This window comes from Choloepus didactylus, chromosome 17 (assembly GCF_015220235.1).
Source record: "Choloepus didactylus isolate mChoDid1 chromosome 17, mChoDid1.pri, whole genome shotgun sequence".
Lineage (NCBI taxonomy): Eukaryota > Metazoa > Chordata > Mammalia > Pilosa > Megalonychidae > Choloepus > Choloepus didactylus.
Genome location: NC_051323.1, coordinates 78,308,218 through 78,332,702, shown reverse-complemented (window position 1 = coordinate 78,332,702; position 24,485 = coordinate 78,308,218). Strand labels below are relative to the sequence as shown.

At 47.5% G+C, this 24,485-nt stretch overlaps 1 protein-coding gene across 1 annotated transcript in view; it reads left to right on the top strand.

Moving 5' to 3' along the window:
• Window positions 1–6,288: 6,288 nt before the first annotated feature.
• Window positions 6,289–24,485, top strand: part of LOC119512169 (IQ domain-containing protein E-like) — a 30,379-nt gene continuing 12,182 nt past the window's right edge. The window contains exons 1-4 of the mRNA XM_037806653.1: window positions 6,289–6,340; window positions 7,744–7,872; window positions 8,440–8,573; window positions 9,446–9,517. Coding sequence (XP_037662581.1) covers window positions 6,289–6,340; window positions 7,744–7,872; window positions 8,440–8,573; window positions 9,446–9,517 — 387 coding nt within the window. The remainder of the gene's footprint in view (window positions 6,341–7,743; window positions 7,873–8,439; window positions 8,574–9,445; window positions 9,518–24,485) is intronic.

Here is a 24,485-nt window from a genome sequence, read left to right as displayed (position 1 = left end):
TAAACTCTGAGATGCTCTGCTCTTTGTGTATAACCTGGTCGGGCCCTGGAACTTTGGGTACCTGTGTGACACCTGAGACTCGGAGCCAGAGTCCGGCAGCTATGAATGTCAGCATTACCCCACACAGCACCTGTTATAGAGCCTGGAAAAAGAGATCAGACTTCAATTAGAGATATGAACAAAATGGACTCGGGACTAAGGTAAATCAGACTAAAGGGTAAAGGACAATAGTGATGGTGTCTTTAAAACTTCAACTTCTGTGTGAGACCAAAAGGAGATGTTTATTAGGTGCAAAATCTATATTTTTTATAAAACTATATAATTTAACTTGTATGATCAGTTTATTCAAACAACATAATTACATGGAACATTGAATAGGGAGTGAAATCTGGTTGATTTGTACAGGTTAGTGTGAAGCCTCAATACATCCCAGAGTAATTTGAGCAGAGAATAAAAATGTATTTGCAAAGCCCCTGGAATGGGGGAAAATGTGGAAATATTAAACTTCCCACCTGGAGAATTAATGATACTCTCACAAGCTTTGGGGACTACCAATTTAGAAGGCAAGCCCTCGATCTTGGGGCTTGGTCTTAAGAAGCTTGTTACTGCAAAGGAGAGGCTGAGCCTATGTATAATTGTGCCTGAGTCACCCCCAGAGAACCTCCTTTGGGGCCTCTCTCTCTAAGCCCACTCAGCAGGTGAACTCACTGCCCTCCCCGCTGCACGGGACCTGACTCCCAGGGGTGTAAATCTCCCTGACAACGTGGGGAGTGACTCTCGGGAATGAACCTGGGCCCAGCATCGTGGGATTGAGCAAATCTTCTTGGACCAAAAAGGGAAAGATAAAGGAAACAAAATAAAGTTTCAGTGGCTGAGAGATTTCAAGTGGAGTCGAGGGGTCATTCTGGAGGTTATTCTTATATGCTATGTAGATATCCCTCTTTAGTTTTTAGTGTATTGGAATAGCTGGAAGGAAATACCTGAAACTGTTGAACTGCAACCCAGCAGCCTTGATTCCTGAAGAATAACTATAACTATATATATAACTATAACTATGTAGCTTACACTGTGTGACCGTGTGATTGTGAAAACCTTGTGGCTCCCACTCCCTTTATACAGTGTATGGACAGATGAGTAGAAAAACGAGGACAAAAATTAAATGAATAATTGGGAGGGGTGGGTATAGGATGTTTTGGGTGTTCTTTTTCACTTTAACTTTTATTCTTACTCTCTTTTGTTCAAAAATTGTGGTGATGAATGCACAACTATGTGATGGTACTGTGAACAATTGATTGTACACCATGGATGATTGTAGGGTATGTGAACATATCTCAATAAAATTAAATTTAAAAACATATATAGGGAAATTAGAAATAAAGTGGCAAAACAATCAAAATCAAAATTATAACCTTAGCACAAGTCATTCCTTAGAATGTAAAATGCATTTGTTGGTTTTTATTGACAAGACAAAAACAAGCATAAAACCAAACATTTCAAAAACAAGTTAAGTACACACTAAATGTCAGTGTAATACGGTGATGGGATTTAAAGTAAAATGATAAATAAGTAGTTAGTGTGCTAAGTATGTGAAACCATGGATACATTTTGTGTCTGTTCCTGTTATTCCTATGGAAAAAGTAAGGTTTTTGCTTGTTTGTTTACCTGTTAGGTACAGGGGAGGGAAAGGAGGAGGAAGGACAATGAGGAAGGTAAATGGTGCAGCCTGTTTGCAACATCTGTCAACATTTTCAACACAAATACCCTTGAACCGAGACATCTCTTTTCTGGGAATTTACCCAGCAGATATGTCACCATAGCTATGCAAAGATTTATGTATGCAGACATACAGAGGTGTATAGAGAAAAATCTGGAAGCGACCAAGAATGCTCGTCAACCGAGAACGGGTTAAATGTGGGGCATCCTAAGATGTCACCTCTGCAGACTGTGGTGGATGTGTCCGTATGGAAATGGAGCGACAACTGCGATATCAGCAGGTGAAAACACGAGTTGCGGGAGACTTAAAAAGCATGACTCTCTAACTTTGTGCTCGGTTACCACCGTGGTAGAGCAGTGAGTGCGGTCAGGGGAGTCCCCGGTGCTGGGGGCCTCGCTCTTCTCTTTCGGACAAGTCTCCCCTCCTTCCCTTGCTCCACTTGCCTTCCCCACTCCACCCCAGTGTCTTGCATCCCCTACAACGACCGTATGCACAGCCGCCTCTCTTCGCAAGTGACTGTTACAGAATTCCACTTTTTCAAACTTGAAATCGTGTCTGTCCAAGGGGAGTTTTTTCAATCCTGAGTCCTCGGCAGGTGCTTTTCTTGTGGCCGTTTCCCCCACAAACCGGACAGGCTGGGAGAAGGAACCATGGCGCCTGGGACGCTGGTTTCCTTGCGTAAACCGTTTGTAGACGCCTCTCCTTTGGGCCGGGTCAGCTCACCCAGGAGAGGCCGGCGGGCGGCGGGGACCGCAGAGACCCGGGGTGGGGGCAGCTCTTTCTCCGGTGGGTGCGGACCCCCTGCTGCTACATTTGAGCTTTCACACGAGAGGTGATAGTTTGCATCATAAAATTCTGAACCATAAAACAGCGTGGTTCTATTTGTGTAAAGACAAAACATGATACGGGACAAGACCCTGCTGAGCGTGGGGACCCGGCAGTGCGACGCGGCACCAGCGGGAAGACATCTGCTTTCGCCTTAGGATGAACTGTTTACCACGCGCATGAAAAGGCATTGACTTTTTAAATTTTTCTATTTTAAATTCAATAAGATGTTTTCTAGTTTTTTTTTTTTCATAAAAAATATTGTTAGATTACAAAGTCCTGGAGGGTAGGGACAATTCAAAAAAACAAAAACAATACCTCGGCCATTTGCTTAAGACGGCGCCATCCGCGCGGCCTCCCGCGGGAGGAGAAAGTCCGGGCCGGGCCGCGAGGCCTCCCCGGGGCGCCGGGTCCCGGTCCTCTCGGAGGGGCGCGGGGCGCCGGCTCGGGTCGGGGGGACCCCGCGATTCGAGGCCCTGCGCGGGGGTCGGCGCCGCGCTCCCCTCGTGGGCGCGTCCGCGGCTCGCGGTTTCAGCCAAGCGCCTGGAGGGTGGGCGCGCCCGGGCGCCGCGGCAGGTCCCCATTGCGGGGCTGGGGCTCTCCGGGCCGCGGGGCTCCCACCCCGGAAGCCCCCAGACCCAAGGGCCCGTCCCCGCGGGCTCCGAGGGGCGCCCCGGGAGTGGGAGGGGTGCCGGCCGCTTGGGGCGATCGGGGACCACCACCCCCCGGGTCGCGGAGGCGGGTCCGCACCCCCGAGCACGGAGCCCCCCGCGGGCAGACCCTCGAAGCCCCCGCGCGCTCCTGCCCTCGCCCCCATCTGTCCCCGACCCGAGGCCTTCCCTCCACCCACAGCCAGACTGCATTCGGAGCAGAGGGGGCCTGAGCAAAGCCCACGCCCAGCCCCGCCTGGTCAGATGGGCCTCTCCCCGGGAGACGGGAGGGCGCCCAGCGGAACGCGGACGGAAGAGAGAATTCCCGTGGGCGGCTCCTCTGCGGCTTTTCTTCCCGGTGGAGCGCGCACGTGGCTTTCATTTGAGGGCTTTCTCTCTCCGCACTTGCGCTCGTGGCAGAGGCTCGCACCAGTGCCCCAGGACCGACGCTGGCGGTGGCGGGAGACCCCGGGCACTCGCGGGTCCCGGGCCCGCCTCACGGTGCCCTGGGCCTCTCCTTCGCTCGGACTCTGCTTGTCGTGGAGGAGGTGATGGCGCTCTTGTTGCCCTCCATCCGTGGGCCCATTCTGCACACTTCCCATGTGCACGCTCAGGACAACTCTGGTGGCTCGTTCTGCAGCTTGCTTCACGTGGCTGCTTCTTTCTTGCAGAAAGCGACAAGAAAAGGTCACCACAAACCTCCCCCCGCATCACCAAGGAAGTGTGGCCCAGGCCTCCTTCCCCTCGCACATCAACATTTTAACTCCAAAAATGTCTTTTAAATGCTGTCCTCCCCTAGTGTCCAGGAGAAAGGTCAAAAATGCATCCTTCTTTGTGCAGTTGGGACAACGGAGACAAGACACGCTGTATTAGTTAGGGTTCTTCTTGGAAACAGAATCAATGAGAGATGTCTCTTATTATCAAATTGTAAAAGGGACTCATGCAACTGCGGGAGCCCACGAGTCCAAATTCTGCAGAGCCGTCAACAAGCTGTCAACTCCAAGGAAGACGTCCGACGAACTCCTCGGGAAACGAACCGACAACTTTGACGAACTCCTCAGGAAACGAATCGGCAACTTTGAAGAACTCCTCAGGAAACGAACTGGCAACTTCGACCAGCTCCCCAGGAAAAGCTTCACTGAGCAGCTGAAGAAGAAGTGAAGGTTTCTCTAACCGTCCGGCTTATAAGCCTGTAATTGATCACCCAGACCAAATCCAGCCAATTGCACTCTCTCACTGCAGAAGCACACCCCTTGATGAATCATCAGTCAGCTGCAGTCAACTGACTGATGATCCGACAAACCAACCAGCCTCAAATAGCCTCACAGCAATCGTCAGGCCAGTGCCCGCTTGGCCACCTAGCCAAGTTGACACATGAACCCAACCATCACACACGCCAACCACTTGGCTTGGTTTTTCCTTGCCGTCTTAGGCGAGTGTGTGCCCTCATGGGATCACTGCATTTTCCGTCACGCAGAATCCAACACATGGCCCCACCCGTCACCCCAACATTGCTTCTTGCTTCCTGACCTTCTGTTTTCTCTCTTTTGCCTCCCCACCTTGCACCACTCTTGAGAACACTGTCAAAGTCAGAGGGATGTCTGATCTAGGGAGCTGCTCTCGAGAGCCGGGGCCACTCCCCCAGGGGCAGCGCTGAGACAGGTGCATCCTCCAGACCAGATGGGAACTTAGTCCTCAGCCTCCCCGGGAGGACTGCTGCTCGGTCCTCGAAAAGGCCTCCCTGGGTAGGATTCGGGGGCTCAGCTGCCTGGCAGGGAGGTCACTGCTGAGACAGGCCTGTCCTGCCCCCAGAGGCTGCCTGACGCACCGTGAGCCACGTGGGAACCTTATGCCTTCGAGTTTTTGATGGCAAACTTTAGATCCTAGCCTGGCTTCCCTTTGCAGCCCCAGGCCTGGGGCCTTCTCTGCCTTTATCACCAGGACTTGTCTATATGCTTTATATACAGATATATTTCAAAGGTACTGTGTCAAATGTATCATAAATCTATGTCTATACCTACTCAAGGAACACAAATTAATTTTCATATTAACCCAAGGAAAACACAATTAGAAAGGAAAATGCCTGCAAAGAAAAGAGCATGTCATATATTCCAAAAAACATGAACGTTAGGAAAAAATCATCTTGCAGTTTGGATTTTTTATGTCCTTTCTCCTTTTCATGAGAAAGTTGAAAATTGAAATTATGAAGTAAAAAGAACATGTGAAAGTCTGGAGTTTTGTATTTGACCCTTCTCATTTTGGAGTCATTTTGTTTAAATGCCCTTTCCTTAGGATGTAACTTGGGTAAATATTAGGTCCTCTCTCACTATTCTTACTGAAAGCCAAGCTTTTCAAATGTTGAAAATATTAATAACCAAATTACTTTTATCCTGGTAAATGTCAGAATTGTTTGTTCACCTAATTTAGAAAGGGCAGAACCCAAAAAGCATTGCAAGTTTAAAGGGGAAGTGCTTTCCCTCTGTAGCTTTATTTCCCGCCTTGCTCTCCCCCCAGCCTGTGGCTGCCCCATGGCTCCCCCTGTCCCAGGGCCGCTTTGCAGTGCCGTGCCCTCCACGTGCTTGTCCACTCCCGGAACGCTCTGGAACACTCCAGAATGTTCTGGAATACTCTGGGATCCTTCGTCTCTCAGGGCTCAGCTCAGGCATTCCTTTCCTGGGACGTTCCAGGTACCCTCGACCAGCCAGGCTCCTGTGCCACCCTCAGAGTGCTTGTTCTGGGCGTTTCTCTCGGGTCTTAAGCGCCACGAGAGTGGGGGCCCTGTCCACCCTGTTCACCTCGTACGTGTTGGTCATTGATGCCTGTGGCCTCCATGTGGGTCTGCAGTTTCCAGAGTGTTCTGTGGCAAGGATGGCCGGGCACGGCACCGCGTCCGCTCCTCCAGGATCTGCCATCCTTAAGGCAGCGTCAGGGGCCAGCGTGTTTCCACCTGCTTGCATTTCACTTCCTCCTCCCAGCTGTTAACACACGTGTTCTCCCAAGAAATTCTCACTCTTCATTGATAAACGTACACCCCTGTGGGAGCAAATGTAATGTGGGCTCTTCTGCTCGCTAATATACTCTTGTAAACAACAACTAAATATGGAAGACCTTCAGGATGCCTTGGAGGGGAGGGGGGTCCAGTGGTCCTGCGGTGAGGAAAAGCATCAGGGTCTAGACGTGGGTCTTGACTCCCTCATTCCAAATTGTAATGGGAGATTTCCCACAAATTGTGAAGCCAAGGGAAAAACTTAGAATTTAAAAAAACTTTCAGGACCTTCTACAGACAAAAATGTCTTGGCTACTTAAAACTGTAACTGTTTTATGACTACTTTAGCTTTTGCATAAATTTGTCATATTTTACGTAATTGAAGATGAAATCCAACATTGCGGTCGCGGTTACTGCTTCTGGGGGGAGTGGCGGCCGGTAGCGGAGCCCTTATCTCTCGGGGCTGCTTAAAGGGTACCAGCGGCGGGGGCTCTTTCCCGGAGGCGAGGGCGAGGCGGAGGACTTGGCCAGGTCCTCGGCGGGAGGCGTGCAAGGTGTGGAGGGCGGCGATAAGGACAAGACACTCTCCATCCAGTAGGAGCATGCGCCAAAGAGAGAGTTTATTTAGGGGTGATTACAGGTTATATAGGCTGGTAAGAAGGGCAGGGCTGGAAAAGAGGTGAAGTAGCCTTAAATGGCAATATTGAAGGGAGAGGGGCTAGGATTGGTTCTGAGAGGACGCAGGAGCCGTTGCAGCGGGCGGGAGTTGTTCTGGCCACGGTGCATGCGCGCTGGCGGTGGCAGGAGTTGCCTTGGCACAGGGGAGTGTGCGGGCAAGATAAGGAAGTGAGGAAAGGGCGGTTGGGAGAAAGGCGGTTTCTTCCGGCAAGCCTCCCCTGCCAGTGGCATTTTGGGTGAGGAAAAGGGAGCCGCCTTGACCTCGCTCCCCAGGCTCGGGGGGGCTGCAGAGGGCACTAACGCCCGTACCCACTACCCTCCCCAGGGGGTGATATCAGGTCCCCTGGCCCAGGCCTGGTAAGTTGAGGTACAAGCTCAGTCACCCGCACAACATAAAAATTTTTTTTAAACTTTTCCCTCATTTTGATGACAATATCAAATGCCCTGGAAAATTATAATTTTTCTGATTTCTTCTGGATATTTTACATTTTAGATTTTAAGTGTTATTATGTCCTTACGTAGCAACATGAAAAAATTATGCAGTATTAAGCATAAAGGATATAATACTGTATGTTCACTTTGTGATTGTGTAAACATGTATGTATCTGAAAAAAATTGGGTGGGATATTGTAGTATCGGTAGAATTACTTACTCATATTCTTATTTTAAATTTCCCATTATTTCTTTGCAATAAAAATTAAAAGTGTAAGCATACATATATGCACACACGTATATATATATCATAAGTGTATTTTTAATTCTTGTCAGAATGTTTTTTTCTGGAGTGATTATACCCGTGAGTTTTGTTTGATGGTGCTAGTCTTTCTAAAGCATATGTGTTGGAGGAGAAAAGTCGTTCTGAGGCCCTAACAGCATATGTTGCTTTTTAGAGTCACCGTATTACTCTAAACCTAAGAAAGTGGCGTCCTGGCGGCCTCCAGGAACAGCAGGGAGCGTGCCTCTTGGTGGCAGGATGTCCCTGACCCCACAGAAGCTGTGGCTTGGAACTTCGAAACAAGGTGTGTGCTTGCGGTTGTGACCGTCTAGACCTTCCTCCTTGAAGGAGGAGATTTAGAAAGGGTGAGGGGTGGTTTAGGAGAGAGATCTTAATGTAACTGTATAAATAACGTTGCTTTTGATCTCCTCAGAGACTATAGTACTGGCGTCATTGTTTTTACATAACATGTAAATACGGTTTCTGACGGGTTCCACGCGTGTGACGCCTCAGCCTCTTTCGGTCTCATGTGGTTTGAGCGCTGCTGGCAGTGGGCTCTTGGGGCCAGTTGCTATTGGCTTGCAAGAGCCAATTGTTAAGCTTTTGGGAATTTTGTGAACTGGTTGATGTCACACTGGCAGCTTGAAACTGGTCTTGGCGGGAATAGTTAAACCCTGGAAATCAGCAAACTCTACAAATCAGCTTGTTGCATTTTGTCTTCTGAGAGTCAATTGTTAAAACATTTATCAGGCCACCCTGACCACTGGTATCTACTGGTTGACTTAAGCTTTCCGGTTGGTTGTTAGAGGTGAAGCCTTCCAAGCGTATTTGCTTGTACCTGTCATGTTAAATCCACGCACATTCCAACCAGGAAGTTTGACCCAGCCCCTGAAATCAGACCTCACCTTGGAGCATACGTGGAGCAACCCCCCCAGCAGCACGCCCGACTATCTGTCAGAAGCTTTAAGAATGAAGAGGTCAAATCTCAGTTGTTCTGCCAGCAATGGTGAGCATGTTGGTGGTGACAAGGTCACGGCCAAGGAAAAGCAGTGAGGAAATCTTTTGGATTTGAGGGTGTCCTTTGACAAAGTGAGCTGGCCCTGTCCGTACACCGTCATGAGCCGTCCTGAGGACAGTGGCTCCTGGAAATCCTCTCTGCTCCCTGAGAGAGTGGGTTTTGTCATGTGGATAGCAGCATCCTCCCAGGCTCCAACCTGCCTCCCTAACCTGAGAGGCTAATTTAAACTTAGTGTACAAACAGTAGCAGAGAGAGAAATTAAAATTGAAAGTATTGATCAAAAACCTTAATCTCACCCAGAAGTTTCAGTTTGTTTCCATGTTTCTGTATTCCTTTCTGCTTTTCTTGGAAACCTTCCAGGAAGATGGGCTCAGCTTACAGATCATATTGAGTTGGTCATCTTACTGCTTTTAGTGCTTAGTAGTTGTATTTTAGGCACAAAGATTTTAGAGTCCTGTATCTTAGGTGTCGTCTTGAACCCAAGTAAAGACACACTGTTCTCACAACGGAATGGGTGCTGTACTGCTGCATGCCTTTCAGGCTTCGTTTTGTTTTGTTTGCTACTTAAAATCTAAATTAAAAATTTACATCATCACCTGTCATTTTGTGACTCCCTTCTTTAATCCTTTTACTATAACTAAACTCTGTATTTATCTTTGCTTCAGCGTTCTCTGTCACTACCATTTTGGTTTCCTTTCTTCTTGGGAAAGTGTCTTGATCAGGCTAAAAGCATTGAATTAGTTTTGCTCTTCATTTTTCTTTTCTTTTTTAATAATATAATTTTATTTCCTTAAGGTAAAGCCAAGAATTATTTCTCATTTTCAGATGATCTTTTAAGAGTTTTGTGTATCTTCCTCTGGGTCATGTCCCTGGGACCCCTGTCTACAGAGAGAAAGAAGATATGTATGATGAGATTATTGAGTTGAAGAAGGTAGTGTGTTTCTGTATGCTCTTTTCTGTTTTTAAACAGTGAGAGCCTGCTAAAATACGGGATTAAAATATCTGTGTCCGTGCTGGGAAAGAACATGAGCTTCAAAATCTTGCCTGAGTGACTACTTGCCAGGGGTATGGTAGGAGGAATTCTTATTTTGGTTGGGAGGTGGTAGAAAATGAACTCTGAGAGTCCCTGAAACTCTGAATAATCACCATTGTAGCATTCTTGAAAGGAATCTTATTGGGCCTAGAAATGGGTATCTGGATAAAATTATACTGACTCTATTCAAACTTACCATCAGAGGTCTCTGGATAAAATCAGCCTTGACTTCTGAATTCTGAGAGAAGGGTTTTACTTCCAGTGCTCTATTGCTCTGGGACTTCAAGCATCAGAGTAGTTTTCCTCAGCCAAGTGAAGCTTCAGTTTCTAATTTAAAAATTGGGGCTAATAATAGTTCCTATTTCATTGAGTTGCTGTGAGGATTAAATTACATAAAATAATCCATGAACAGTGCTTTAGTACGTGGCTTGACATATAGTAAGAGGTTAATCAGTGTTGATCATTTTTTTTTAACTCATTTTGAAATCAGCATAGATTCCCAGGAAGTTGCAAAGATAGTAGAGAGAGGTCCAGTGTACCCTTCACCCACTTTCCCACAGTGATTACATCTTCCATAATTACAGTACAATATTAAAACCAAGAAAATGACATTGAAACAATGTGTGTATAGTGCTGTCATTTTATCACAAGTCGATTCACATAACCCCTACTGCCCTCAATATTCAGAACACTTCCGTCACCACTGAGATCGCCTCTGTGTTACACCTTTATATTCACGCGCACCCACCCCCCATTCCCTGGCAACCACTAATCTGTTCTCTAGCTCTATAAACTTGTCATTTTGATGTTCTCTAAATGAAAGCATGCAGTATGTGACCTTTTGACATAATGCCCTTGAGATCCATCCAAGTTGTTGCACCTATCAATAATTCTTTTGATATTTTTATTTATTGCATTTGCATTTTGCTTCAGTTCAATGTTTGTTTTTTAATTTCCCTTGAGACTTCCTCTTTGACCAGTGGATTATTTGGAAGTATAATGTTTAGTTTTGGTGTTTGGAGATGTTCCTGTTATTTTTCTGTCATTGACTTCTATTTGATCTCCATTGTGGTCACAGAACACACTCTGTATGACTTTAATTCTTTTACATTTATTGAGGTTTGCTTTCTGGCCCAGGACATGGTCCAACTTGGCATCTCTTTTGTGGGCACTTGAAAAGAATGTGTATCCTGTTGTTGGGTGGTGTGTTCTGTAAGTGTCAGGTAGATACTGTTGGTGAGGGTGGTGCCGATTTCTTATCCTTGCTGATTTCTGTCTTGTTGTTTGATCGGTTATTGAGAGAGGGGTGTTGATGTCTACAACTGTAATTGTGGATTTGACTATTTCTCTTTTCAGTTCCATCAGTTTGTAGCTCTGTTGTTCGGTGCATACACATTTAGGATTGTCATGTCTTCTTGGTGGATTGACCCTTTTATCATTATGTAATGTCCCCCTCTGTTCTAGTCTATTTCTATGCTCTGAAATCTACTTTATCTGTTACTAATATAGCCACTTCTGCTTGCTTTTGATTAATGTTTGCCTGGTATATCTTTTTCCATCCTTTTCCTTTCAACCTACGCATATCATTTTATTTGAAATGAGTTTCTGACAGGTAGCATATGCTTGGGTCATTTTTTTTTAATCCACTTTAGCAATCTCTGTCTTTTAATAGGTTTATTAGACCATCTGCATTGAATTTAATTATTCATATGTTAAGATTTAATTCCCTGTTTTTGTTTGTTCTCTCTTTCATTTTTCTGTTTTCTTTTTCCTGACTTCATGCGGCTTACTTGAACATTTTTTTTTAATTGCCTTTTGATTTTTTTGTAGTGCTTTTGAGTGTGTGTCTCTTTGTACAGCATATTTAGTGTTTATTCTTTTTTTGTATTCACTTTTATTGAGATATATTCACATACCATACAGTCATCCAAAGTATACAGTCAGTTCACAGTACCATCATATAGTTGTGCCTTTATCACCACAATCAATTTGTGAACATTTTCATTACTCCAAAAATAAAAAATAAAAACAAGAATAAAAGTAAAAAAGAACACCCAAAACATCCCATTCCCCCTATCCCCCCCCCATTACTCATTTAATTTTTTGTCCCCATTTTTCTACTCATCTGTCCATCCACTGGATAAAGGGAGTGTGAGCCACAAGGGTTTCACAATCACATGGTCACACCATATAAGCTATATAGTTATACAATCATTTTCAAGAATCAAGGCTACTTGGGTTGCAGTTCAACAGTTTCAGGTATTTCCTTCTAGCTATTTCAGTACACTAAAAGCTAAAAAGGGATTATCTATTTAGCATATAAGGATAACCTCCAGGATGACCTCTTGCGGGTGTCTGAGCTTGTACCTCGACTTACCAGGCCTGGGCCAGGGGACCTGATATCACCCCCTGGGGAGGGTAGTAGGTACGGGCGTGAGTGCCCTCTGCAGCCCCCCCGAGCCTGGGGAGCGAGGTCAAGGCAGCTCCCTTTTCCTCACCCAAAATGTCACTGGCAGGGGAGGCTTGCCGGAAGAAACCGCCTTTCTCCCAACTGCCCTTTCCCCACTTCCTTATCTTACCCACTCACTCCCTGGTGCCAAGGCCACTCCTGCCACCGCCAGCGCGCATGCCCGTGGCCAGAACAACCCCCGCCCCGCTGCAACGGTTCCGGCGTTCTCTCAGAACCAATCCTAGCCCCTATCCCTTCAATATTGCCATTTAAGGCTGCTTCACCTCCTTTCCAGCCCTGCCCTTCTTACCAGCCTATATAACCTGTATTCACCCCTGAATAAATCTCTTTGGCGCATACTCCTACTGGATGAAGAGTGTCTTGTCCCTATCGCCGCCCTCCTTGCACGCCTCTCGCCGAGGACCCTGGCCACGTCCTCCGCCTCGCCCTCGCCTCCGGGAAAGAGCCCCCGCCGCCGGTACCCTTTAAGCAGCCCCGAGAGCTGAGGGCTCGGCTACCGGCCGCCTCTCCCCCTAGAAGTAGTAACCGCGACCGCAACCTCTCACTCCATTTGAAATTGCTAAGCCACTGAAATGCTTTTGTTTCATTTCTCTTCCCCTTTTTGGTCCAAGAGGGTTTTCTCAATCCCATGATGCCAGGACTATGCTCATCCTCAGGAATCAGGTCCCACATTGCCAGGGAGATTTATACCCCTAGGAGTCATGTCTCATGTAGGAGGGGAGGTCCGTGAGTTTACGTGCATAATTGGCTTAGAAAGAGAGGCCACATCTGAGCAACAAGAGGTTCTCTGGGGGTGACTCTTATACACAACTATAAGTGGGCTTAGCCTATCCTTTGCAGTAACAAGCTTCATATGGGAAGCCCCAAGATCGAGGGCTTGGTCTTCTAAATTGGTAGTCTCTGGTGTTTGTGAGAATATCAGAAATTCTGCAGGTGGGGAAGTTTAATATTTCTTAGTAGTTATTCTTGGTATTATATTATACATACATAACTTATCGTAGTGTACTAGCATTGTTACTTCACCAGTTTGAGGGAAGTGTAGAAGCCTTACCTCCCTTTATATCCCTTTACCCTCCTCCATTTATAACGCAATTGTCTTAAGTATTTCCTCTGTGTACATTGAGAACCACATCAGACAATTTTATAATTTTTTCTTCTTTCAAAAGTAAATTAGAAAACTCATGAGGAGAAGGAAAGTCTGTTGTAAATACCCATATTTTTACTTTTCCCAATTCTTTCCTCCTTTCTCATGTTTAAAGTTTCCTTATTTATTGTTTCCTTTCTGTTCAGAAAACTTCCGTTTGCCATTCTTTTAGAATGGGTCTACTGGTAACACATTCTCTTGGTTTTTCTTCATCCGAGAATATCTTGATTTCCCTTTCTTTTCTGAAGGATATGTTTGCTGGACATAGAATTCTGATAGTTCTTTTCTTTCAGCACTTGCAAAATGTGCTACTTCCTTCTGGCCTCCGTGGTCTGTGATGAGAAATTCACTGTCATTCGAATTGTTTTCCCCTGTAGGTGTTTCTTTCTTGCTGCTTTCAAGATTTTTTCTTTAGATATAGAAGTTGGCTTGGATTTCTCAGGGTTTATCCTGTTTGGGGTTTGCTCAGCTTCTTGAATCTGTAGGTTTATGTCTCTTGCCAAATTTGGGAAAATTTCAGCCATTAGTTCTTCAAATACTTTTTCAGCCCCATCCTCTTTTGTTCTAGTCCCCCAGATCCCTGAAGCTCTGTTCACTTTTTTTTCTGTCTGTTCTTGTTGTTCAGATGGGTAACTTGGTTTATTTTCAAGTTCACTGATTCTTTCCTCTGTTCTCTCCATTTTGCTGTTGAGCTCTTCATTGACTTTTTAATTTCAATTATTGTATTTTTTCAGTTATAAAATTTCCATTTCATTCTTCTTTTTTTTAGAGTACACAGGAAGAAAATTTATTAGGTATGCATGTGAAGGGGAACACGTGGGCACTCTTAGAAAGAAAAGAAAGATCACAGGTGGGAGGCCCTGGCAATGCGGGCCCATGTGCTTTTTTTTTTTTTTAATCTTCATTTTATTGAGATATATTCATATACCACGCAGTCATACAAAACAAATTGTACATTCGATTGTTCACAGTACCATTACATAGTTGTACATTCATCACCTAAATCAATCCCTGACACCTTCATTAGCACACACACAGAAATAACAATAATAATAATTAAAGTGAAAAAGAGCAATTGAAGTAAAAAAGAACACTGGGTACCTTTGTCTGTTTGTTTCCTTCCCCTATTTTTCTACTCATCCATCCATAAACTAGACAAAGTGGAGTGTGGTCCTTATGGCTTTCCCAATCCCATTGTCACCCCTCATAAGCTACATTTTTATACAATTGTCTTCGAGATTCATGGGTTCTGGGTTGTAATTTGATAGTTTCAGGTATCCACCACCAGCTACCCCAATTCTTTGGAACCTAAAAAGGGTTGTCTAAATTGTGCGTAAGAGTGCCCACCAGAGTGACCTCTCGGCTCCTTTTGGAATCTCTCTGCCACTGAAGCTTATTTCATTTCCTTTCACATCCCCCTTTTGGTCAAGAAGATGTTCTCCGTCCCACGATGCCAGGTCTACATTCCTCCCTGGGAGTCATATTCCACGTTGCCAAGGAGATTCACTCCCCTGGGTGTGTGATCCCACGTAGGGGGGAGGGCAGTGATTTCACCTTTCAGGTTGGTTTAGCCAGAGAGAGAGGGCCACATCTGAGCAACAAAGAGGCATTTGGGAGGAGGCTCTTAGGCACAATTATAGGGAGGCCTAGCCTCTCCTTTGCAGCAGCCATCTTTCCAAGGGTAAATCCTATGGTAGAGGGCTCAACCCATCAAACCACCAGTCCCCTATGTCTGTGGTCATGTTAGCAACCATGGAGGTGGGGTAGGCCAATACCCCTGCATTCTCCACAGGCCCCTCAAGGGGGCTCTACATATTTTTTTTCCTTGTTTTTTGTTTTTTTTTTTAACTTTTTTTTTAACTTTTTTTTTTAAATCAACTATATGAAAAAAAAAATTTTTTTTAATTTAAAAAAAAAACACATACAATAAAAGAACATTTCAAAGAGACCATAACAAGGGAGTAAGAAAAAGACAACCAACCTAAGATAACTGCTTTACTTCCAACATGTTCTTACTCTACCCCAAGAAAGTTACCTAATATAGCAACATTTCTGTGAACTTGTTCCTACTATATCCATCAGAAATTAGCAGACCATAGTCATTCCTGGGCATCCCCAGAATGTTAAATAGCTTATCTATTCTTCTTGGATTATTGTTCCCCCTTCCTTAATTGCTCTCTGTTGCTAGTTCCCCTACATTCTAAATTATAAACCATTTGTTTTACATTTTTCAAAGTTCACATTAGTGGTAGCATATAATATTTCTCTTTTTGTGCCTGGCTTATTTTGCTCAGCATTATGTCTTCAAGGTTCATCCATGTTGTCATATGTTTCATGAGATTGTTCCTTCTTACTGCTGTGTAGTATTCCATCGTGTATATATACCACATTTTATTTATCCACTCATCTGTTGAAGGACATTTGGGTTGTTTCCATCTCTTGGCAATTCTGAATAATGCTGCTATGAACATTGGCGTGCAAATATCTGTTCATGTCACTGCTTTCCCATCTTCCGGGTAAATACCAGGAAGTGCAATCACTGGATCGAATGGTAACTCTATATCTAGTTTTCTAAGGAACTGCCAGACTGACTTCCAGAGTGGCTGAACCATTATACAGTCCCACCAACAATGAATAAGAGTTCCAATTTCTCCACATCCCCTCCAGCATTTGTAGTTTCCTGTTTGTTTAATGGCAGCCATTCTAACCGGTGTTAGATGGTATCTCATTGTGGTCTTAATTTGCATCTCTAATAGCTAGTGAAGCTGAACATTTTTTCATGTGTTTCTTGACCATTTGTATTTCCTCTTCAGAGAACTGTCTTTTCATATCTTTTGCCCACTTTATAATTGGGCTGTCTGTACTATTGTCATTGAGTTGTAGGATTTCTTTATATATGCAAGATATCAGTCTTTTGTCAGGTACATGGTTTCCAAAAATTTTTTCCCATTGAGTTGGCTGCCTCTTTACCTTTTGGAGAAATTCCTTTGAAGTGCAGAAACTTCTAAGCTTGAGGAGTTCCCATTTATCTATTTTCTCTTTTGTTGCTTGTGCTTTGGGTGTAAAGTCTAGGAAGTGGCCACCTAATACAAGGTCTTGAAGATGTTTTCCTACATTATCTTCTAGGAGTTTCATGGTACTTTCTTTTATATTGAGATCTTTCGTCCATTTTGAGTTAATTTTTGTGTAGGGTGTGAGGTAGGGGTCCTCTTTCATTCTTTTGGATATGGATATCCAACTCTCCCAGCCCCATTTGTTAAAAAGACCATTATGACTCAGTTCAGTGACTTTGGGGGCCTTATCAAAGATCAGTCGGCCATAGATCTGGGGGTCTATCTCTGAATTCTCAATTCGATTCCATTGATCTATATGTCTATCTTTGTGCCAGTACCATGCTGTTTTCACTACTGTGGCTTTATAATAAGCTTCAAAGTCAGGGAGTGTAAGTCCTCCCACTTCGTTTTTCTTTTTTAGCGTGTCTTTAGCAATTCGAGGCATCTTCCCTTTCCAAATAAATTTGATAACTAGCTTTTCCAAGTCTGCAAAGTAGGTTGTTGGAATTTTGATTGGGATTGCATTGAATCTGTAGATGAGTTTGGGTAGAATTGACATCTTAATGACATTTAGCCTTCTTATCCATGAACACGGAATATTTTTCCATCTTTTAAGGTCCCCTTCTATTTCTTTTAGTAGAGTTATGTAGTTTTCTTTGTATAGGTCTTCTACATCTTTGGTTAAGTTTATAACTCGGTACTTGATTTTTTTAGTTGCTGTTGAAAATGGTATCTTTTTCTTGAGTGTCTCTTCAGTTTGTTCATTTCTAGCATATACAAACATTACTGACTTATGTGCATTAATCTTGTATCCCGCTACTTTGCTAAATTTGTTTATTAGCTCTAGTAGCTGTATTGTCGATTTCTCAGGGTTTTCCAGACATAAGATCATATCCTCTGCAAACAATGACAGTTTTACTTCTTCTTTTCCAATTTGGATGCCTTTTATTTCTTTGTCTTGCCGGATTGCCCTGGCTAGGACTTCCAGCACAATACTGAATAACAGTGGTGACAGCGGGCATCCTTGTCTTGTTCCTGATCTTAGAGGGAAGGCTTTCAGTCTCTCACCATTGAGTACTATGCTGGCTGTGGGTTGTTCATATATGCTCTTTATCATATTGAAGAAGTTTCCTTCAATTCCTACCTTCTGAAGTGTTTTTATCAAAAAGGAATGTTGGATTTTGTTGAATGCTTTTTCAGCATCTATTGAGATGATCATTTGATTTTTCTCTTTTGATTTGTTAATGTGTTGTAATACATTGATTGATTTTCTTATGTTGAACCATCCTTGCATGCCTGGAATGAACCCCACTTGGTCATGGTGTATGATTTTTTTAATGTGTCTTTGGATTCGATTTGCAAGTATTTTGTTGAGGATTTTTGCATCTATATTCATTAGGGAGATTGGCCGGTAGGTTTCCTTTTTTGTAGCATCTTTGCCTGGTTTTGTGCGGGATACTGATTACGTGCTTCGACTTGGCGGGCCTGGGCTGGGGGACCTGATCAGCCCCTGGGGAGGGTAGTGGGCACGGGCGACAGCGCCCTCCACAGCCCCCCAGGCCTGGGAAAGTGAGGCCGGAGGCAGGCCCCATTTCCTCACCCAAAATACCACCGTTAGGGGAGGCTTGCCGGAGGGAACCGCCTTTTCCCCACCCCCTTATCTTGCCCGGACACTCCCCGTTGCCAGTGCAACTCCCATCACCACCAGTGCACATACACTGTTGCCAGACACCGTTGCCAGAGCAACTCCCGCCCCTTTTCAAACAACCTCCGTGCTCTCTTAGAACCAATCCTAACCTCCGCACCCTCTCAGAACCAATCCTAGCCTTTATTCCCTCAGCATTGGCTTGTAACAACCCCCGCCCTCTATGCCAGCCTATATAACCTGTGCTCACCCCTAATAAACGCTCTTGGCTTTACCCCCCTGAATACAGACCCTTTTGCCCTTTTGTTCTACCCCTACTGGAGGAAGAGTGTCTTGTCTTTCCCTTCTCGCCGCCCTCCACACCTTGCACGCCTCCGCCGGGGACCGGGCCCAGTCCCCCGCCTCGCCCTCGCCTCCGGGAAAGAGCCCCCGCCGCCGGTACCCTCCGAGCAACGCCGAGAGCCGAGGGTTCAGCAACCGGCCGCCCCCCCCCCCCAGACAAATCAACTGCGACCGCAACTGGCGCCCAACGTGGGGCAGGTCCTCTCCACGCAGCGGTCCAGTAAACCACCCGCTCGCCCGGACGCCTCTCCAACTCCCCTTCTCCTCGCCTGCAAGGTAAGGGCCGCCTCTCCCTCGCCGCCCCGCGGAGCCGCCTCTCCCTCGCCGCTCCACGTCAGGAGCCGCCTCTCCCTCGCCGCTCCGCGTCAGGGGCCGCCTCTCCCTCGCCGCTCCGGAGCCGCTCCTCCCTTCCCCACTACCCATTCTTCCGTCTGCCTCTCGTCCTTTTCTTCTATGACCCCCATTCCTCCTAACGCTCTCCCTCTTTCCCTCCATTACCTTGCTGTAGTCCTTTGTGTCTTTGTTTCTTTGTTTGGCGCCGTGTACCTCTTTGCAACCGCCCCCCCCAGACTGCTCCAAAATGGCGAACTTCCTCCTCCTTCTTCTACTGAGGGGAGGAAGTGCTCTAGTGATGACGTCAGCCCTAAGCCGGGCAGAAACCGCATGCGCTTTACCCCGCCCTTTCACAGGGCGGAGCTAGTCCGCCATCTTATGCCTTCGGCCCCGCCCTTTCACAGGGCGGAGCTAGTCCGCCATCTTTTGCCTTAGGCCCCGCCCTTTCACAGGGCGGAGCTAGTCCGCCATCTTATGCCTTAGGCCCCGCCCTTTCACAGGGCGGAGTTAGTCCGCCATCTTATGCCTTAGACCCCGCCCTTTCACAGGGCAGAGCTAGTCCGCCATCTTGTGTCTTAGCCACGCCTACCGCGCCGCCATCTTGCGACGCTTGGGGCCTCCCACTTCCGCCTCCCCCTTCGACAAGCTCCCCCTCGGAGCCGCTACCAGCAGCTGCCGCCGCCTCTGGGGCAGTGCTTACCACGCAGCCCCCCCAATAATGTGCGCCACTGCTCGTTTCACCCTGCTATGGGTGGAGCAGTGGCCCCTTCCCACGCACAAATTAGTTGCACTCCAAGCCCTTGTTCAAGAACAATTAGACGCAAGCCACATACAACCTTCTACTAGTCCATATAATTCGCCAGTGTTTGTTATTCATAAAAAAGCCACAGGGAAATTTAGGCTCCTCCATGATCTGCGGGAGATCAATAAGCATATTCTTCCCATGGGTTCCCTGCAGTCTGGTCTCCCCCATCCGGTGGCCATCCCAGCCCACTATCATGTAGCCACCATTGACATCAAAGACTGTTTCTTTTCCATCCCGCTACATGAGCGAGACCGCCCGCGCTTTGCCTTTACAGTCCCCGTCCCCAATCACGCGGGCGCGGCCAGCAGGTACCAATGGAAAGTCCTCCCTCAAGGGATGCGTAACAGTCCGGCCATCTGCCAAATGTATGTTAATCACGCAGTGGCCCCCCTGCGAAAGCGGGCCATGCTCATCCATTACATGGACGACATCTTGGTGGCCTCTGAGGACGCCGAGGCGCTTCCTCTAATCCTCAAAGACCTCACCACTAATTTAGCTGACCTCGGCCTTACGATTCAGCCCGAAAAAGTTCAAATTGTGCCTCCATTAGCCTTCTTAGGGTTTAGTATTGATAAAACCATTGCCCCGTCCGCTCCCCAGCTGGACATACCGGATCGGGTCACTATCACTGAGCTTCAACAGCTCTGCGGCCAGATCAATTGGCTCCGCTCTGCGTTGCCAATCACCACCGCGCAGCTCCAACCACTCTTTATGCTGCTAAGTGTCCCTGAAGCCCCGCCGTTAGCAATCTCTCGGCGCATTAAGCTCACCCAGGAGGCAAAGGAAGCCATTGCTGCCATTAACAAGGCGCTCGCTGCCTGCTGTCTCAACAGGTTTAGCACTAAAGAGGGCAATCTTATAGCACTCATCCTTCCTACGCCCGGCACACCCATGGGCTGCCTGTGGCAGGAAGGCCCTCTGCTTTGGGTGCACCCTGCTAAAAGCCGGCTTAGGAAAATTTGCCCCGCAGTGCGGCTCTAGATCAGCCTAGCTTCAGATCTAGTCACCCTGGCTGTTCATGTATTTGGAGTGCCGCCGGAAAAAATTGTTTAGCCCCTGGACGCAGGCCAAACCCGCCTGCTCATACGTAATAACCCGGACATGCAAATCCTCTTAGAAGGATTTCAGAGAGAATTCAGCTGCCACTATCCTAGCCATCGACTGTTACAGGGGCTCGCCAAGCTTCCCTTCCGCAGCCCCTTCCATCCTTTCCCCTCCTCTGCACCCATCCCGGGTGCCACTACCGTCTTCACTGACGCCTCCAAAACCCGTTTCGCCTTCCTCTCTTATTCTCAGGACCACCCAAAACCCCGCCTATTCAGCTATGTCAACCTTCATTCAGTCCAAGTGGGGGAAATTCTGGCGGTATCATACGCGCTAAACACCCACTGCAACCACCCAGTAAACATTTTCACAGACAGCCTCTACACGTATCAGGTCTGCCGAGTCCTCGCGTTTTCCACCTTTTTCCCGGGAGACTCGGCCATTGATAAAGCACTTTCTAACCTCAGAAGCATCCTGGAGCATCGACAGGATCCTTGGTTCATTAGCCACATTCGTAGTCACTCAGGCCTTCCGGGGCCCTTGGCTGATGGCAACAGTGTAGTAGACCAAGCGGTCTCAGCTCAAGATACCCAAGCTATGCTAACCCACACGGCAGCCCCTCCGGGGAATGCTGTTAACCAGGCCAAGTTATTGCATTCCAGGTTTCACTTTTCGGCTACGTCGTTACATCATTTATGTGGCCTCCCCCTAGACACCTGTAAACATCTTGTCCGCAATTGTGCAACTTGTGCGCCCTTTGCGCCGCTTGGCCCCCTGCAACCTCAGGGAGTCAACCCACGAGGCCTAAAACCCAATTCTAGATGGCAAATGGATGTAACTCACGTTCCGTCCTTTAGACGCCTCAAATATGTGCATGTAATAATTGACACCTTCTCGGCCATGTGTTATGCAGTCCCCCTCGTCGGGGAAACGGCCAAACACTGTATCAAGGCCCTGAGACAAGGAATTCTCTTCATGGGAGTCCCCTGGGACCTAAAAACAGACAATGGGCCTGCCTATCGCAGTGCCTCCTTTGCGGCCTTTCTTCAGTTATATAACATCACCCATCATTTCGGCATCCCCTATAATCCACAGGGCAAGCCATTGTGGAAGCCGTCCATCGCCGCTTAAAAACACAAATTGAAAAAGAAAGGGCAATGCTCCCCCAGGCAACTCCAGGGGACCTTATCATAGCAGCCCTTATTCACCTTAATCTACTCACATTCAATAAAGAAGGGCTTTCGCCCCTACATAAACATTGGGGGCCCTCGTATAGGCCCACCCAGGCCCCGATGGTTTACTGGAAGGACCCAGAGAATAATGCCTGGAAGGGTCCCTCCCCACTCCTCGCCCAGGGGCGCGGGTTTGCTTGTGTTTTCCCAGATGATGCAGCGCAACCAATCTGGATCCCAGGAAGGGCAATCCGGCCCGCCACCAGCAGCCACGCGTCTAACAAGACGAGAACGCCGTCGTCTTCGCAACCTGGTGCACCAGATGACAACAGTACACCTGGGCCTGGACCCCAGTCCAAGTGAACCCCCTTTTTCCACAGCCCTCCAGCCGCACCTCAGCTCCAACCAGCCGCACCTCAGCTGCAAACAACGCATCGCCAACCCCACCACCCCAACCTTTCCTACCCCCCTCTCGTTACTCCTCTCCCCTCCTCGACCTTATCCAAGCGGCCTTCACCTCAGTGAATTCCTCCAACCCCTATCTTACCTCCTCTTGTTGGCTTTGCCTCTCCACTTCTTCCCCCCTGTATGAACCAATTGCCTCCAACCTCTCCTTTTCAGAAAACACAGAGAACAGCCCCTTAGAATGCAATTGGAATACCTCTACCGTCCCCCTAACCTTTCATTCAGTCTCCTTTACAGGAAAGTGCATCCACCCTCGCTCAAGTAACTCTCCCAACCTCACAGCTTGTGCCAACTACTCATCTCCCAGCAGCTCTGCCAAGTTTCTTATTCCCCACAACTCCTCTCAATGGCTCTGCTCCTCTACAGGACTTACCCCCTGCTTTAATGTGCAAACCCTCAATACAACTAATGAAACTTGCCTCCTAATTGTCCTTATCCCTAGGGTCCTGTACCACAGCGAGGAAGACTTCTTCCTCCGCCTGGAAAAAACTGCAGCTCCTGCCCCTCTGCAAAAGCGAGAGCCCATCACCGCCCTCACGATTGCCTCCCTCCTAGGTCTTGCAGGCGCTGGCACCGGAATCGCTGCATTAGCCAGTCAAGGCTCCGCCCTAACTCACCTCCGGGCGGCTGTTGACGAGGACATTCGTCACCTACAAGACGCTATTTCCCATCTTAAAAATTCTGTTAACTCCCTCTCTGAGGTAGTGCTCCAAAACCGCCGAGGTCTCGACCTTCTTCTCCTCAAAGAAGGAGGCCTTTGCGCCGCTCTAGGAGAAGAATGCTGTGTCTATGCCAATTCCACAGGTCTCGCCGAAGACAGCCTAAAGAAAGTCTGAGAGGGACTAGAACAGCGCAAAAGGGACCGTGAAGCTGCCAACTATTGGTCCCACATCTTTATCTCCCTCCTCCCTTACCTCCTCCCCCTCATAGGCCCCCTACTAATAATTATTCTAGCTCTCACCCTAGGACCCTGGGTTGTCCGCAGACTTCGCCAACTTGCTACAAGCCAGGCCAATACCAATGCTGTCCTCTCATCATTTGTGCAAGTCCAGTATCAACAACTTGCCTCCACTGAAGAAGCTAACCCTCCTCAGCGTCGCCACCCTCGTCCATCCCGCAAGCAGCAAGGCCCCTGTCGAGCGCCCGGGCGCCACACCAACGTCGAGCTCCAGCCTCTCTGAGCAACCGTCAACCCTTTTCCCCTCCCCAGCCTCCCCCTTCCCTCATCCCTTAGCGGACCTCTCCGGTAAGCTTCTTCCTTTAATTAGAAAAGAAGGGGGAAATGCGGGATACTGATTACGTGCTTCGACTTGGCGGGCCTGGGCTGGGGGACCTGATCAGCCCCTGGGGAGGGTGGTGGGCACAGGCGACAGCGCCCTCCACAGCCCCCCGGGCCTGGGAAAGTGAGGCCGGAGGCAGGCCCCATTTCCTCACCCAAAATACCACTGTTAGGGGAGGCTTGCCGGAGGGAACCGCCTTTTCCCCACCCCCTTATCTTGCCCGGACACTCCCCGTTGCCAGTGCAACTCCCATCACCACCAGTGCGCATACACTGTTGCCAGACACCGTTGCCAGAGCAACTCCTGCCCCTTTTCAAACAACCTCCGTGCTCTCTTAGAACCAATCCTAACCTCCGCACCCTCTCAGAACCAATCCTAGCCTTTATTCCCTCAGCATTGGCTTGTAACAACCCCCGCCCTCTATGCCAGCCTATATAACCTGTGCTCACCCCTAATAAACGCTCTTGGCTTTACCCCCCTGAATACAGACCCTTTTGCCCTTTTGTTCTACCCCTACTGGAGGAAGAGTGTCTTGTCTTTCCCTTCTCGCCGCCCTCCACACCTTGCACGCCTCCGCCGGGGACCGGGCCCAGTCCCCCGCCTCGCCCTCGCCTCCGGGAAAGAGCCCCCGCCGCCGGTACCCTCCGAGCAACGCCGAGAGCCGAGGGTTCAGCAACCGGCCGCCCCCCCCCCCAGACAAATCAACTGCGACCGCAGTTTTGGTATTAGATTGATGTTAGCTTCATAAAATGAGTTAGGTAGTGTTCCATTTTCTTCAATGTTTTGAAAGAGTTTGAGTAAGATTGGTGTCAGTTCTTTCTGGAAAGTTTGGTAGAATTCCCCTGTGAAGCCATCTGGCCCTGGGCATTTATTTGTGGGAAGATTTTTGATGACTGATTGGATCTCTTTGCTTGTGATGGGTTGGTTGAGGTCTTCTATTTCTTCTCTGGTCAGTCTAGGTTGCTCATATGTTTCCAGGAAATTGTCCATTTCCTCTACATTATCCAGTTTGTTGCCATACAGTTGTTCATAGTATCCTCTTACAATTTTTTTAATTTCTTCAGGATCTGCAGTTATGTCACCTTTTTCATTCATTATTTTGTTTATATGGGT